This window comes from Labeo rohita, chromosome 5, assembly GCF_022985175.1.
Source record: "Labeo rohita strain BAU-BD-2019 chromosome 5, IGBB_LRoh.1.0, whole genome shotgun sequence".
Classification (NCBI taxonomy): domain Eukaryota; kingdom Metazoa; phylum Chordata; class Actinopteri; order Cypriniformes; family Cyprinidae; genus Labeo; species Labeo rohita.
The window spans coordinates 27,165,544-27,182,349 of NC_066873.1; the positions used below are offsets into that span (position 1 = coordinate 27,165,544).

General features: G+C 36.2%; 1 protein-coding gene across 5 annotated transcripts in view; it reads right to left on the bottom strand.

Annotated features, from left to right (window-relative positions):
- Nucleotides 1-613: 613 nt before the first annotated feature.
- Nucleotides 614-16,806, bottom strand: part of scai (suppressor of cancer cell invasion) — a 34,440-nt gene continuing 18,247 nt past the window's right edge. For 4 of the 5 annotated variants that reach the window (XM_051110369.1, XM_051110368.1, XM_051110366.1 and 1 more), the window contains 15 exons: nt 14,004-14,099; nt 13,707-13,793; nt 13,513-13,611; nt 13,257-13,353; nt 12,797-12,895; nt 10,818-10,970; nt 10,497-10,637; nt 10,247-10,348; nt 7,576-7,654; nt 6,286-6,385; nt 6,095-6,176; nt 5,622-5,694; nt 5,282-5,455; nt 5,088-5,188; nt 614-3,426 (listed from right to left, as the gene is read on the bottom strand). In XM_051110369.1, the coding sequence (XP_050966326.1) occupies nt 3,280-3,426; nt 5,088-5,188; nt 5,282-5,455; nt 5,622-5,694; nt 6,095-6,176; nt 6,286-6,385; nt 7,576-7,654; nt 10,247-10,348; nt 10,497-10,637; nt 10,818-10,970; nt 12,797-12,895; nt 13,257-13,353; nt 13,513-13,611; nt 13,707-13,793; nt 14,004-14,099 (1,630 nt within the window). In that variant the 3' untranslated portion in view covers nt 614-3,279. The remainder of the gene's footprint in view (nt 3,427-5,087; nt 5,189-5,281; nt 5,456-5,621; nt 5,695-6,094; nt 6,177-6,285; nt 6,386-7,575; nt 7,655-10,246; nt 10,349-10,496; nt 10,638-10,817; nt 10,971-12,796; nt 12,896-13,256; nt 13,354-13,512; nt 13,612-13,706; nt 13,794-14,003; nt 14,100-16,806) is intronic. The other variant, XM_051110370.1, reaches the window with a different exon arrangement.

Consider the following 16,806-nt stretch of genomic DNA (forward strand, 5'->3'; position numbering starts at 1 on the left):
CTTTGCGAAGGGTCAAATTGACGCAAAAACCCACCCTCCTTAGTTACTGTTGCTATGTCTGACAAACAATGCCACTCTCACACTACACATCATGCTCTCACACAGTGAAAAATACATTGTGGAACAAAAAGGAAACTGACAACACACAACAGACAAGACAAGCAGGTTACTTCTGGTATGAAACAAGGTCTCAGCTTTAAAATGCTAGCTTTTTTAAAGTAGTTCAAACAATAAATATCATTTTGAGGCTCTTTAATGTGTCGTGACAGATCACTGTATTGCCTTATTAGATCAATTGACACATGAACCGATCGTCTGAACCAAAGCACGAAATAAACATGAATGAACATCAGAACATATTTAATTTCAACCACGGAAAGACGTCAATACATAAAATTTTCCAAGTCCACCAAAGTTTATCTACTCTCCTGTCTGATTTGATTCTTGGATGAAATGGCGGATTTAGCGTTCTGATTGGTCAGATCGCATGTCAGTCAAGCTGTTTGCGAAGGGTCAATTGCACCCCCAATGTAATCACTTTGTAATCACAATATAATCAAACTATCAGTTCTAGTGCGATTAGCACATATAACGGATGAAGGAACACCACGAATTAAGCAAAACAGTCATAAACTTTTTAATGTTCTTAAATAGCATTCTTAAAAACAAAAAGCTTGCATGTTTTGGTATCATCACATTTTTTTTCTGTATTCTTTTTTTCTGCATTTAACAACAAACATCAAATATAATTTGGCAACAGATAAGACAAAACAGTTTAGTGATTAAAAACACATGACAACTGGACAATGCAAGTATGTTCAACTAGCAACTCTAGAACCCCTTAACTTATAAAGAAAGAGTATTCTGACCATTACATCACTTTTGAAAATGTTCCCTCCCACAACAGTAGGAACTGGTAGAAATCACCCGTACTACACCTTAGATCTGGCCCCGTGTTTACAATAGAAAACAAATGCGGTTGGTTTTCTTTCCGTTCCTTCCAATCGTGGCCGCTAATGCATTTACAGATCGCATTAAAATGGAGCGGGGGCAACGACATTAACAATAACAGATCAGCTAATTAACATGCATCCACTACAGAAATTCGGGCAATTGGTAAGAAAGCACTTTGTTAAAATGATTTTAAAAAGGGTATTGCATTTCCCCCTAAATTTTAGGTCGGTAAGTTTCACGTGTAAGTGCTTCAAGTCTGTATTCACCCCTGTGCTCTCAGCTAAATGGTGTGGTGTGAATACAGCACTATACCGGGACAGTCCGAGTGAGAACTTACAGGGTTAATTTATAGGTTCCTGGAAAGTTACTAATACAAATTAAATAAGGCAAAAACATTCGACGGTCCACCAGTCAAGGTCAGACAACTAGACAGAAAGGAAACAGTGACATCCACCATCTGTTTCCCTCTTCATCTCCATCCAGCCCTTCTCCTTTTGGCAAACGAAAACGACACAATAAAAAAAAAGCTAGGCTGTGAAACAATTTGTGCCTGCGAGAGCAAAGACAACTCAGTTGTCTGCTTAATTCGGGCAGTGGATATTCCATGTGTAGGTTGATTCTGTTTGGCAGTGATTTGTTTGATAGCAAACCTCTTTCTTTTTTATACAAGAGGATTATTCAAAAAGATACGCGAGCAGAAGCAGCTATGTGCGAAAAATATCTAAACTACAGACAGAGAGATGACAGGGTACTAGAATTGTATGGGACATTGTGCTCTCCACATGCAAGAATCTTTTGGTCCCATTCGAATGGCCACGATCAAACCTGCAGTTCGGGGGAGAAGGTCTGTAAACATTGAAAAATCAATCAGTTTTCTAACACAGATCACAGATGGAGGAAATGATAAGCTATTTGCCAAGCACGACATAACGGAATGATCAGACATGCCTCTTGCCAACAGCACAATAAATAACATCAGAATCAAACTTAAATAGTGCAAGTAAAGTGCAAGGCTATTATTGTAACCGTTATCAACATCATGACGAAATGAAACGAACGAAACACTGATCACATCACTTCGTATTAGACCGACGCAGTGCACTTGTCCTTGAGACAGATGGGGTTGCGAAAGAGGGACGCTCTTATGCCGTGATCCTTGGAATGTCAGCTGACTGCACTCGCGTGAAGCAGCGGGAGGGTGCGCAGTCGAGACAGTGGCATGGTCCGTTCACAGATTAGACAAAAGAACACTGCCCCTGTCACATGCAGAGGGTCATCTTTTCACAGATCTGCCACGACGAACAACCCAGACGGACACACTTCTCTGCATCACATTGACTTCTTATAGAACTATACATATATTTATATAGATTTATATATAGATATGTACACAAATTTGTACTTATATACAGGAGTACGCCTGTACGTCTCTGTGACACTATAAAAGAGAACTCTGTTGGCTATTGGTGTCCACTGCACACATGGAATAAGACATTAGGTTATTACATCAGCTATGCGAGTATGGGCTTACCACACTACCAAGGCATGCTAAAAAGAATCTCTTTGAAGAAACGCTCGATAAAAACGGAGATTCAGGTGTCGACGTAGCGTTAATTAATTAAGGACCGCTTAGCTGATGACCCAAGTAACCCAGAAGAGGCACGGCGCGGTGGACCTCCTTCGAAAGTCAGCGGAATTTGAAAAACAAACACGTTTTAATGAACGAAAACAAACAAAATGCCAAGACGGAGCAAAAAAATGCAAACATGCAACACGCTCCCTATGGAAAAAGTTGTGTAAACGTTGCAGAGGCAAAGTGTTGAGAAGGAAAACAAACGTCCTTCTGCAAAATGCGTTTTGCCAAAGCCGTAGGCTCATCTTTTTTTGGAAGAATCTCCTTGGAATTACACCAATTCGCATAAAAAATGTTTCCAAGTCTTCTCAATTGTCATCTTGTGCTCTCTTATCGCCTTCAGAAGCGGCGATAGCTGCCCTCGACAGGTCTGAACGCCCGTGTGCCTGCGCTCGTACACTCATACGGTACATGCATGTAGTAAATTTTCCTGTATGTCGGGAGCGACGCTGGGTGTGTGTAGCTCCTTAAGATCTAAAAATACATGTGAACTCGACAAATCGTAAATATCTGCCCACAAAGATGAGATATTTTCTCTTGAGTAGTTATTAAACTATCTAGCTCTAATGAGATTAGGTTAAACAACTAGCTTATTCAGAAGAAACTACCTACAACTTGTGTATGCGTGTGTTTGGGCGTGAGCATGTGTGTGTGTGTGTGTGTCTGCGGGTTGGCATGGTGCCACCATGTGGTCAATAGTTATCCAACATGCCATCGGAGAAGAGGTTTTGCACGTCCAACATGGCCGCCAGCTCCAGCACATGTTTCTGTAGAAGGCTGCTCTCCACCATCTCCTGTTTCGGCAGCGGCGGGTACGATTCTGGAAAGCTCCTTGCTTCCTGTAACATGCACATAGAAACATTCTCATCCAGCTGCTTTGTGACAATATCTTGTAAATGTGGTAGCAGTTTTCAGTCAGTGGTCCTCAAATTGTGGAGTGTATAGTGCAACCAGGAGATATACGACATGAAATCATAAAAAAGTACATTTTAATTAAAAGTTTGGGAACCCCTTGCAGAATCTGTGAAAATATTAATAATTTTAACAAAAAGAGAGATCATACAAAATGCATATTATTATTTTTTATTATTTATCACTGTCCTGAGTAAGATATTTTACATAAAAGATGCTGGAAAACCAAAGAATCTGCACGACATTGGACAGGTGGATTTTTCTGAAGAACAGTGCTCAGTTTAACTGTTCAGAGCAAACAAGGGACTCATGAACAAAAAAACAAAACAAAACCAAACAAAAAAACAATTGTAGATCATCTAGGTAACCACACACAGTATTAAGAATCAAGGGTTCCCAAACTTTTGAAGGGGGTTATTTTAATAATTTCAGCCATTTTTTGTCTTGTGGACTATATGTAAATATCTTTGATGTAAAATATCTTATTCAGGACAGTACTAAATAAAAAATAATATGCATTTTGTATGATCTGTCTTATTTTGTTAAATATATTCACATTTTTACAGATTCTGCAAGGGGTTCTATTACTTTTGCATGCCACTGTAACTATTTGGGATTGTGGGATGCAAATGTTTTATTTTAGTACTATTTGTATAAGAACATTTGAATTTGAACTTTTTATTTTAGAATCATTTGTATACTATTACAATATCCATTAATATCTTGAAAAAGCTTTAACTTTTTGTTTATTCATTTTATGTGCTTTTTTTCTATTTAGCTTTTTTCTTTTCAGTTTTAATTTTAGTAATTTTAGCACCTCAGCTTTTATTTCACTTTCTAATTTTCATATTTCAAATTTTCGTATATTTTGTAAATTTACACTTAATTTGTTTTAAGTTTCATATATTATTTATATTTCATTTCAAGTAATGAAAACATTATAAAAATAGTTGTAGTTTTAGTTCACACTAACAACACAGTGCACAAATAGCTGTTGATCAGTATAAGTGCACCATCATTTTAGTCCACATATTTAAAAGAAAAATAAAAAAGTGACCCTGGACCACAACTGTACCAACTGTAAGGGTCAAAGATTTATACATTATCTAAAAGCTGAATAAATAAGCTTTGTTAGGATAGTACAATATTTAACTGAGATACAATTATTTGGAAATCTGGAATCTGAGGGTGCAAAAAAATCAAAATATCAAGAAAATCACCTTTAAAGTTGTCCAAATAAAGCTCTAGTTACTAATCAAAAATTAGGTTTTGATATATTTACAGTAGGAAATTTACAAAATATCTTCATGGAACATGATCTTTACTTAATATCCTAATGATGTTTGACATAAAAGAAAAATCGATAATTTTGACCCATACAATGTATTGTTGACTATTGCTACAAATAAAACCGCACTACTTATGACTGGTTTTGTGGTCCAGGGTCACAAATAAGAGGTATAAATATTTAATATTTATTTATTTGTGAGAAAAATATTACTGTTATCGATAAACATTATCATTATTAAATCAAATTGTGTTTATTATATTGAATTATACTGACAAAATGTATTCAGTTTAGTCTCACCCGGAAGAGCTTGTGTAGTCGGAGCGTGGCGCAGCAGAACACGAAACGGATCATGAGCAAACGCAGAAATTCATCACCATAAAACTGCAGATATGCCTGATCTGGAAGACAGTCAACAAGAAAACAGAGTCATATATAATGTACGAAAACTAATGCAAGCGTAAAAAGGGGATGACGGCACATATTGGCATTACCTATAGCTCGGGAACTCGTGATCATCTGGCCAATGTCATGGAAAACCTTCCGTAGGAGTTCCTGGGCCTTTTCCCACAATCCAAAGCGCATGCTGCTCAGTCCACACACAGACAGGAAGCCCATGAGGGGGTTGTAAAGGAAAAGAGTAAACAGACTCCCACGCTGACACTGATCTGCGAGTGAGTAAAGAACAAAACAACAGTATAAAAATACAATAGATTCTCAATATAAATAACAGACAATCCTACTGCTTAGAAAAGTTTAAAAAAATTGTTACGCAAATATTAAAAATGTTTTCTGTTTGCTAACACAGTGTCAAAACAACAAAAAAAAGGAGACCTTGCATGCTCTTCGGATACACTGTCGGAGAAAGCAGGCAAACAAGTGGCTGGCCAAACAGATTGGAGAAATTCTGTAGAAAGACAGAAAGTCATTAAACTAGAGTTACATGAAAAATCATTTTTAACAGTAAATTTGCTCTAGTAGTACATAATGCGAACGTGTTACAAATGTACACAAGGGGGCGCTCCGTTACTGAACTAAGCAGCCAAATAAAGAAAATCAGTTGAGGAGGAAAAAAATGAAAACAAAGGGTGATCAAATCAGCCTGTGAGTAAAAACAAAAACTACAACTGTGTCCCTACTACTGTTGACTATTCTCATGTTTATTCTATTCAAGAAGTCTTATTTATAGAGCAACCACATGGCTGCTGTTGAATAATAAATGGCCTTATGATGTCACAGAATGCTGCAATGATGGAAGAAATGTGAGCGTGTGACAAATAAAGGGAGACGGAGAGTTGATGTCTCACCTTATAAGCTGTGCTGTTGGATGAGTCGACAATGATAAACAGAGGTTTCCTGGTGAAGGGGAAAAGGTCTCCTGGGTGGAGACTGAAAAACACACATTTGCCCATACATGCATGTTAAATAACACCTCAGTGTCTCAAACAAGTGTTATGTACAGTAGACAAACACAGAATGGATATCAGTGAAAGCTCACCAGTGCATCTCTTTTTGTGCCTGGTTTCTCTTCTGCACCATCTCGCCGTTTACCACATCTCGATTAGTATTGGTCAAGACACCTCCAAAATCATAAGGTCCTGTAAGTAAGGAAAATGAGATGTTAAATAATAATGATATGACAGATCTGATTCCTTCCTGTGTGGATCATTCATCAAAATGAAGCATAATGGAAGTCTAAATCTTGGTTTTGCACTGGGACTACTTTTCTAGGTGGATCAACTTCTGTTCTGTTTGATTATCTGAGGAGCTTTTCAAAAGTGTTTACACTACCAGTCAAAAGTTTTATGTTTTTTAAGAAATGTATTTGATCCAAAGTACAGCAAAAACCGTAACATTTTGAAACATTTTTACTATTTAAAATAACTGTTTTCTATTTGAATATATTTTAAAATGTAATTTATTCCTGTGATCAAAGCTTCATTTTCTGCATCTTTACTCCAGTCTTCAGTGTCTCGTGATCCTTCAGAAATCATTCTAATGATTGCTGTTCAAGAAACATTTTTTATTATCATTATTATCAATATTTATCAATATAATATTTTTTCAGGATTCTTTGATGAATAGAGAGATCCAAAGATGAGCATTTAACTGAAATAAAAAGCTTTTGTAACATTATACCATTCAAAAGCTTGTCAGTATAAAAGTCAGTATAATTTTTTTTTAATTTTACATAAAATTTTACATAAATGAATACTTTTAAGCAATGATGCTTTAAATTGATCAAAAGTGATGATATAGACATTTAGAATGTAACCAAAAAAATCTTTTTTTAGATAAATGTGTTTTTTCTGTTCATCAAAGAAACCTGAAAAAATCTACTTAATAATAATAGTAATTATATATATATATATATATATATATATATATATATATATATATATATATATATATATATATATATATATTTTTTTTTTTTTTGAGCAGCAAATCAGAATATTAGAATTATTTGTGAAGGATCATATGACACTGAAGACTGGAGTAATTATGCTAAAATTTCAGCCTTGAAATCACCGGAATAAATTACATTTTGAAATACATTCTAATAGAAAAACGTTATTTTAAATAGTAAAAATATTTAAACATTTTACTGTACTTTGGATCAAATAAATGCAGGCTTGGTGAGCAGAAGAGACTTCTTTAAAAAAACAAAACGTCTTACTGTTCAAATGCTTTTGACTGGTAGTGTATATTTAGTAGATATTTATGTAAATACTACGAGAAAAATATTCCAGTCAGAACAGCAGTGTGCTAAAACACATTGGCGTACCTTCACTCTCTGAGCGTCCAGTAGGAAACACTCCAGTGGCAGAGAGATACACCAGCAGGACACTATTGGCTGGCAGCTCCTAGCAATAAAAGAATCAGAGAAAGAAAAGAAAACTTTTAATGACTAGAACAGAAAAATGAATCCATTAAATCAGCTAATTAAATCAGAACATTCACAATAGTACAAATGGTAAAGCAGTGTCATAGCAAGCTAATTATTAACTTCAGTGGCACGCTAAGTGCTACGCAGCCAGAGCATCTCCGTAGCGCTTGTAAGACTAATAACACATTTCAAAATATAACAGGAGGTAGTATTCATCTTTGCAAATAGAGAAACACACACACAGAACAGCTAATGACGGGAAATTGTAAAAAAAAACGTGCACATGCAAGTGCCTGTGACAATTACTTGTCATTATTTATCTAAACAAAACAAGAAGCAAGATAGAAAACAACCTAAAAATAGGGGCGTCTGAGAGTTAAAAATGAACTGCAGCATAGCAAATGCACACAAGTATCTGAGTCATGTGTGCGTGTGGGTTTTCCTCACACTCTTGAGGTGCTACGCTACAGCAGAGCAGATAGTAACACGCTAACACCCCGGTAGCATGCCATGCTGCCACACGCACACTCACACATGAGATGCCACTCGAGAACAGAACCCAAACTAGTGCACAGGATAGTCAACCAGAATGCAACAGCATAGAAACACAGCAGTTTTATTTATCTTTGCCCTTGAATCTTGAATCGTAATGAGATCCTGAGGCTTTAAAAGCCCCATCAAATTATTCGATGAGCTGTGTTAACATGTTTCCTATTGAAACAGGTTTGGGCGAGGAATATGGAGGGGCTTTTAAATAGCTTTTAAAAAGCCAAAAGGATTTAGCCTAGCTATAAGTTTTACATTTTAGAGGAAGTAACATTCTCATTCGAGTGAGCATTTTTGATTGGATATAAATCTGTGTAGTACAAGAGATAATTACTTTAGTATAGGGAGCAATTATCACTATAAATGAGTTGCTTATTAGCATGCATATTACTAGCATATTGGCCGTTTACTAGTACTTACCAGACACATATTCTGCATGACCATATTCTGCATCCCTAATCGTACCCAATATCTAAACTTATCAACTACCTAAACGTAACTATTATTAAGCAGCAATTAGGAGTTTATTGAGGCATAGTTAGTTAGTTAATAGTGAGAACTGGGCTTTACAATAAAATCTGACCATGTTTTTGCTTAAGAGAAAGACTTACATTTTAAATAAGTACATTATTAAAAATTTGGGTTGGTTTGAAAGAAGTCTCTTATGCTAATTACAGTTCAAATCAAAAGTTTACACACACCTTGCAGAATTTGCAAAATGTTATTTTACCAAAATAAGAGGGATGCAACTATTACAGAAGGTTCAACCTCTCACTGATATTTCTTAAGGAAACAAAATGCATTTGAATTTAAAAACCTTTTGAATTTAAAGATCAGACTAAATTTAATGGGAAACATTTAAGTATCTTCTGTAGCTTCTGAAGGGCAGGACTAAATGAAAAAAAAAAAAAAGATATTTAGGCAAAATAAGAAAAATGTACACATCTTCATTCTGGTCAAATGTTTACACTCCTGGTTCTTAATGCATTGTGTTTCCTTCTGAAGCATCAGTGAGCATTTAAACCTTCTGTAATAGTTGCATATGGGTCTCTCAGTGTGAAAAGATGCATCTCAAAATCATACAGTCATTGTTGGAAAGGGTTTCAAATACATAAAAATGCTGAAAAACCTAAGAATTGGTGGGACCTGAAGGATTTTTCTGAAGAACAGCAGGCAGTTTAACTGTTCGGGACAAACAAGGGACTCATGAACAACTATCACTAAACAAAAAAACAGCTGTGGATCATCCTGGTAACAACACAGTATTAAGAATCAAGTGTATGTAAACTTTTGAACAAGGTCATTTTTATAAATTCAACTATTATTTTCTCATCTGGACTATACGTAAAAGACATTTCACATAAAAGACATATTTAGGTCAGTACTAAATAAAAAATAACATGTATTTTGTACAATCCCTCTTATTTTGCTCAAATAATTAACATTTTGCAGATTCTGCAAGGTGTATGTAAACTTTTGACTTCAACTGTATTTGATTAATAATGCACTAAAAACAATAATATTGTAAAATATTATTACCATTTGCAATAACTGTCTTCTATTTCAATACATTTTCAAATGTAATTTATTCCTGTGATGATTTGTTGCAGTTGTTACTCCAGTCCTTCAGAAATCAAATATGCTAATTTGATGCTAAAGAAATATTTCTCTACTGTTATCATCAATGTTGAAAGCAGTAGTGCTGCTTTTTTGTGGATAAACCAATAAATAAATAAATAAATAAACAAACAACGTAAAAGTCTTTACTGATCAATCTAATGCATCCATGATGAATGTAAGTAAAAAATTATTTTAATTTTGAACGATAGTGAATGTTTGCTAAAAGTAAAAATGTCATTTAGGAGTATGTTAGCTCAGAATATACGGCGCATTTGATTTGAGATTAATCATCGTGCCTAGTACAAGGTCTTGATGCAATATAGAGTCGAACCAGGACGTAAATGACAGGCTAGAGTGACAATAAATTGACAGGTGCTAAAAACTGCAATGACATCAGCCAAACCTTGAAGGAGGCAGACAGGAAAGTGTAGAGCTGGCTGAAGGTTGGTTTGTAGAGGAGATATTTATGAGGGTTCTCTCTCTTGGCTGGCTTTTCATTGGGCTCCTATAATGAGAGAGATAAATGAGTGAGAGAGGAATAGAGAGACACCGGGAGCAGGCGGAGTGAGAAAGAACAGTGAGAGAGCCACTGGAAAAGGTGAAGTACTGAAATAGCAAGGGAGGAAGGGTGGAAATACTCAGAAACACTCAACATAGAGAGTGACTGGAAGAGTGTAAGAGTCTTCTCTTACAAGTGTCCCTGGCTTGGAGCTTTGTGTGGCCAGGTTCACTGGTTCCCTCTCAAGCGCTTGAAGCATACGAAACATATCGATGGTCAGCTCGCTAAACTTCACCTGTGAACCAGATAAAATCCATCCGTTACAAAAACCGGACAACAATAAAACACTTTAGTTATTATAACCTACATGACAAGTTTGAAGTGCCTAATCATTTACATAAGAAAGCACTGCTTGAATTTGACATATTATGTAACTTGTTCAGCCTGCTAGGTGTTTGGTGTACTGTACTCCCACCTGATTGTTACAGTTGCCAACGATGAGCGCATCTGCCAAGGTGAGCTGGCCAACCACCATGCCCTGTTCAAGAGGGGGCACACCGCCCTCCTGCAACCGATTGGATATTACCACCACGGCATTGTCATCATTTAGGACCATAAGGGGATCTGCCTGTGTAGGTAGAACAATAATACACAAATGTCAAGAAAATATGAAACATGAATCATTAATTATTCACTCTTATGTCGTTCCAAACACGTAAGATCTTCGTTCATTTTCAGAACGCAAATTAAGATATTTTTGATGAAATCTGACAGCTTTCTGACCCTGCATAGACAGCAACACAATTGACACATTCAAGACCTAGAAAGGTAGTAAAGACATTGTGAAAATAGTCCATGTGACATCAGTGGTTCAACCGTAATGTTATGAAGCTATAAGAAAACTTTTTTGTGCGCAAAGAAAACAAATATAACTCTATTTGACAATTTCTTCTCTTCCGTGTCAGTCTCTGCTGCTAAGTCATTATTTCTGTTTTCTCTGCGCACAAAAAGTATTGTCGAAGCTTTATAAATGAAAGTTAAATCACTGATGTCACATGGACAGGGTTGCCAGGTCCCAGAAAAATTTCCAGCCCAAAGCTTACTCAAAACCCGCCCAAAAGGAATGAAAACTAGCCCAATTTTTGCCCTGTCTGATCACAGCGGACAGCTGCTTTATTCCATTAATGTCCTTTAAAAAAACATTTTGATTTTATTTATTCTATGTTTTGAATCTTAGCAAGACTTTTTCTGCATTACAGTATTATATTTCTGTATAATTTCTGTATATTCTGTATTATATAGAGAGAGAGATATAAATAGACATATAATATGTATTATATTCCCCCCACCCCCACATTTTATTTTGTGTTTTATGATTTAATACTGGTAAACTAAACTGGTAAATAAAACTAACAATTTAATCAACCTTTTAATATAATAAATATAATATAATATAATATAATATAAAACAATTAATTTACAACTAAAATATTGCATTTTTATTTTTGTCAAATAAGATAATGCACGACAAAACAGTGTTTGATATTAAAACATGGATGAAAGTATAACACACATCAGTAAAAAGATCTATTTTATTTTTATACGTCCATAGATACACTTGGGGCGGCTGTGGTACATTATAAGAGTAGTCCAAAAAAATGCAACCTGTGGCTCTGTAATTATTCCTGCGACTGCATTTTCAAAATAGCCCAATTGTGTGGGAAAACTGTGACACTGGCAACACTGCTCATGGACATTACACTGCTGTCTATGCAGGATCAGAAAGCTTCAATTTCACAATATCTCAAATATTAATTACTTATCCTCATGTCGTTCCGAACCCATAAGACCTTTGTTTATTTGCGAAACACAAATTAAGATATATTTGATATATTCTGGTAATTAGATATATTCTGGTAATGTAATTAAAATCATTTCAGATTTAACACTTTTACGGCCAAATTTACTAACAGCTTGCGTCAACACAAACTGTCTTTTGACGTTAAAATAGTACTGTCAGGATTTACTAAAGACGCACAGTGAAGAATTAGCGCTGAAAAGGCATGGACAGTTATTTTTGCATCTGACCTTATTGAATATGCATTTGTAGGTGTTTCCCTTTCAGACACAAAATTTATGGGAGAAGAGTATTAAAATGAATTTCACAACACAATTTACTAACAATTGTGCACGTCAAATTAATTGCATTTGCACCATTATTTAACGCCCAAAAAAGCACGTCTTAAAGCAGGCGGTAATTTGCGCTGCTCTTGGAAGATTGCGCTGGTCATTATGGAAATGATCTGGCTGCGTCTGTGTTCCTTAATGTGTGCATTGTTAGTAAATCAGACGCAGAATTTTCCCCAGAACTTTAGTGTTTCATGGTGACTTTAATCATACAATACTGAGCATTTTTATGCGCTGCGAGAGACTTAAAAAACAAAATAACCTCACCTCCACAAAAGCAGCAACTTCCTGCAGCACCAGGTTCCACTCTAACTGGTCCTCTGTGTTGAAGCGCTGGGTGTAGTCCTCAATCTCTTCAGACAGCTCCTGCAGAAAAAGACACCACAGATGGTCTCAGACACACCCATATATACCCCACTGTGTTTTTCTTCTCATAAACAGTACATTGTTGGCAGTATATGGATTAGTCCTTTGTAAAACCAATTATAACATCAAAAAACCCTACAAAATGTATATGAGTAATGGCTGACAGTGTGTAATTTTACTTAAACGGTGCCAAAATTGATGAGGCATGAATTTTGTCTTAATTTCAGCTGCATAAGTGGCCAACAGACTGTCTGCGCTGAATGATCTTTTGGCAAGAACCTCTGCTCAACTGAATATCAATAGTGAGCCATGGACTACAAATGTGTAACTGGCTCTGTTTAGTCTGCTGTCCATGACTTACCTTGACCAACACTTTAACCAGGTCCATCTTGTTGAGCAACAGACAAACAACGATAAACCGAGCATAATACCTCAGCTTTTTTACAACAAGCTCTGGCCTGCACAAAGGACACGGGGCAAGATTAATAAACTGACGACTGTTAAACACATAAATCTGAAATTTGTCACTCAAAAGTATGTTATTTTCCAGAACATAGTAAATAAAAACAAATAAGTATCAACTTTGCTCATCGCAGTTGATTGTAGCTTGTTTTCACCTGTCTTCTTTGTTGACTTGGTGGTAATATGATCGTTGGCGAATGGCCGAATAAAAGGAAAAGGCTTCATTTAGGTAGCTTGTTTCTGAAGTGCGGAGGCTGAAGAAGATAAAATAAAAATAATAATGTTTACAAAAAAAAAAAAAAAAACTTAAATACACTGTTTGAAAGAGCTGTGTTAAAAAGAACCTTACTAGTAATGGTAGTACAGCTGGCCAATTTTTGAGGCCACTTCACCTATCTGCCACCTCTTGAGACCATACCGGTTGTCCAGGACTTGTCTATTTTCCAGAAACGCAAAACCAAATAAGAAATCATCTGTCATTAATGTTGACATCATTGGTGCAGACGAGCTATCAGAGGGAAGTTTGATCAAGCATGTTAAAACTTCAGTCTTATGTAGTTCTGAGCCAAAAAACCTGCTTTATTTTTCGTGCTTTTGGTAAAAACAGACCTTTCTGTTCAAAAATAGATCCATCTAGAGGGCTGACCTGTGCTGCTGCTGAAACTTCCACAGCTTGGTGTATACGTCAAATGTTCGGCCAAAATAGGACTGCCACTGCTTGTGTCCATATTGAGGCAGATCCCTGCAGGAGTGTGAGAGAACAAACAAGAGAAACACAGCCAAATTCAGTTTATTAAAACACTCTCCCCATTCACTGGTACTCAAGCATTAATTTATCAGTTAAGGAATATGTCAACATATACAGTCAGTATTTAGGATTGAAAACAGCGGCTCCGGAATTGTCCTGTTCATACGGCAACTTAAAGTCACAACGTAATGAAAGAAGTGACAGATCTTTACTTCTATACTGTGACATACATCCGAATCAGAAAATGTAGGGTGGATTTGGTTCTTTTCATCAGTTGTTAATTGGATGGAGGCAGATCGTCTGAATGTAAGCTAAGAGCTAATTGTAAGAAAGGGTTTGGGTTTAAGCAGACTAACTGATTGAAGATGAATAACATGCGTTAAAAAAATAGATGTGGTGAAATGTAATTTCATGCTGACTTTAAAGTGTCTCAAACAAGAAAAATATGAACGAATAACTGAAAACAAGACCTTCACGATAGCTGTATAACCACAATAACAGTTTTACAGCTGAAATTGTATATAATTCCTAAATGAAAGAACTTTGCAACCTTAATACTGTTATTTTCTTGTTTAAGGGTCAATTTTTTTAAAATGAGATTTATAATATCGATAAATAAGCTTTCCACTGATGTATGGTTTGTTAGGATAGGACAATATTTGGCTGAGATACAACTATTTGGATATCTGGAAGGGTGCAAAAAAAATCAAAATGTTGAGAAAATTGCCTTTAAAGTTGTCCAAATGAAGTTCTTAGCAATGCATATAACTAATCTAAAAATAAATCTTAATATATTTACGGTAGGAAATTTAGAAAACATGTTCATGGAACATGATATTTACTTATATCCTAATGATTTTCATACAACGTATTGTTGTCTATTGCTACAAATATACCTGCGCTACTTATGACTGGTTTTGTGGTCCAGGGTCACATATTTCAAAAACTGCTATATAAATACACGCAATAAAAGGTATCTTTTCCATGTTAATCTGAGATTTTGTCCTAACTAGCCATGGCAACGACAGGTAAAATTTCTATTTTAGAAACTGTTTCTATTTCCGCAACTTAGCGGTTGGAACAACAACATTCTAACTAATGACAGTGATAATCTCAGGTACTGATTATGTTAAATGTGTTAAATGTAAGGTAGTATAAAATAGAAATCGATAAAATAGTCCAGGTGACATCAGTGGTTCAACCTTAACTTTATGAAGCTACGAGAATACTTTTTGTGCGCAAAGAAAACTAAATGAACGACTTTATTCAATTTCCGAACATCTTATGGGTTTGGAACGTCATTGGAACACTTGAAAATCTTGTCACAAGCAATTTGATACAAATTTATGTAGTAAATAATCAAAAACAGTTTTGGTGACCACTGACTCCCATTGCAGAGTCAAAAAAAACAACCATTGAGACATTTCTCAAAATATCTTTTATGTTTCAGAGAAAAAAGAAAGTCATACAGGCTTGGAATGACATGAGAGTGAGTAAACAATGCCACAATTTTCATTTTTGGATAAACCATTTATTTTTAATACTACATAGAAAATGAAAATTTGGGATATGGGGTAAGTGTTATTTTCCCTATATTACCAGACTTACTTCTATGCAGATGAATTTGCTTTGTGAATATGATCAAGGTCCTGTGACTCATTGCTTTAATCACCGGTTTGTTTTAATAACTATAATATCAAGTTTGTGTTCAAACCAACCCTACAACCTTGATACCCACATATCACTGCACAAGCCATTTCTGCCTATACACACTGCTATTGCAGGACGTCATGTGGACAACAGCAGATGAGCCTTCCAAATATACAAATGGTCATGGTTGTCATGCACTTAATTAGCATCATCACGGCGATGATGTGAAGACATCGGTGGTGGGAGACAGCAAAAACAGAGCAATCAGAGAGAGTCAGAAAAGTGTGAGTGGGTGAGAGTGTTTGGGCAGGGCTGTGGTGAGTCATAGTGCCGGTGATGTGAAGGAATTTGATGAGCTATGGCAATCAGCTGGAGAAGTAGCTCTTTTGCCTCCTCCGCCTCTACTCGCTCTTTCTCTCTTTATTCCTTTTCCGTCCTTTTCCCCCTGAACCCTCCCAAAACACCTCTAGGCCCTATTGTTATCATCAGAGGGTTGCTATGACAACAGAAGCAGGGACCGGGGAAGGAAGGGAGGTTGCGAATACAGCAGGTAAATGCGAAAGCCCTCATTTACACATGCTCACACATGATTACAGTAGATGATGCATCTTTTATAAACCATAAAACGGGCCATTCAGAGAAAGGCGAGAGGACAAACATGAATACCGAAAAATAAATCATATCCAGGCGTAACCTTGAGTTGGCAAATACACATATGCATGCACACGCACACACATCATGCAATACCCGCACACAGACACACCTCCCTTCATTCATGCAGATTCGGTTAAACCCAGCACTGTAGCGCACTGAACGCGCACTTTTATTTCCACAGCTTTCATTGATAAAGTGCATTCACACATACACTTTAAGGTTATAGAGACGGATATGTGAGATTTACGGTTCACCCCGGTGCCCTTGTGGGCTGCGATAGACAAGGTCAGGAAGGAGATAGGTGCAGTCATTAGGCAGGGCTTTAATTTCACTACATGCACCATTAATTTCCCATCCTCTCTGACAGTATTAATACCCACAAGACAGATTCACTGGC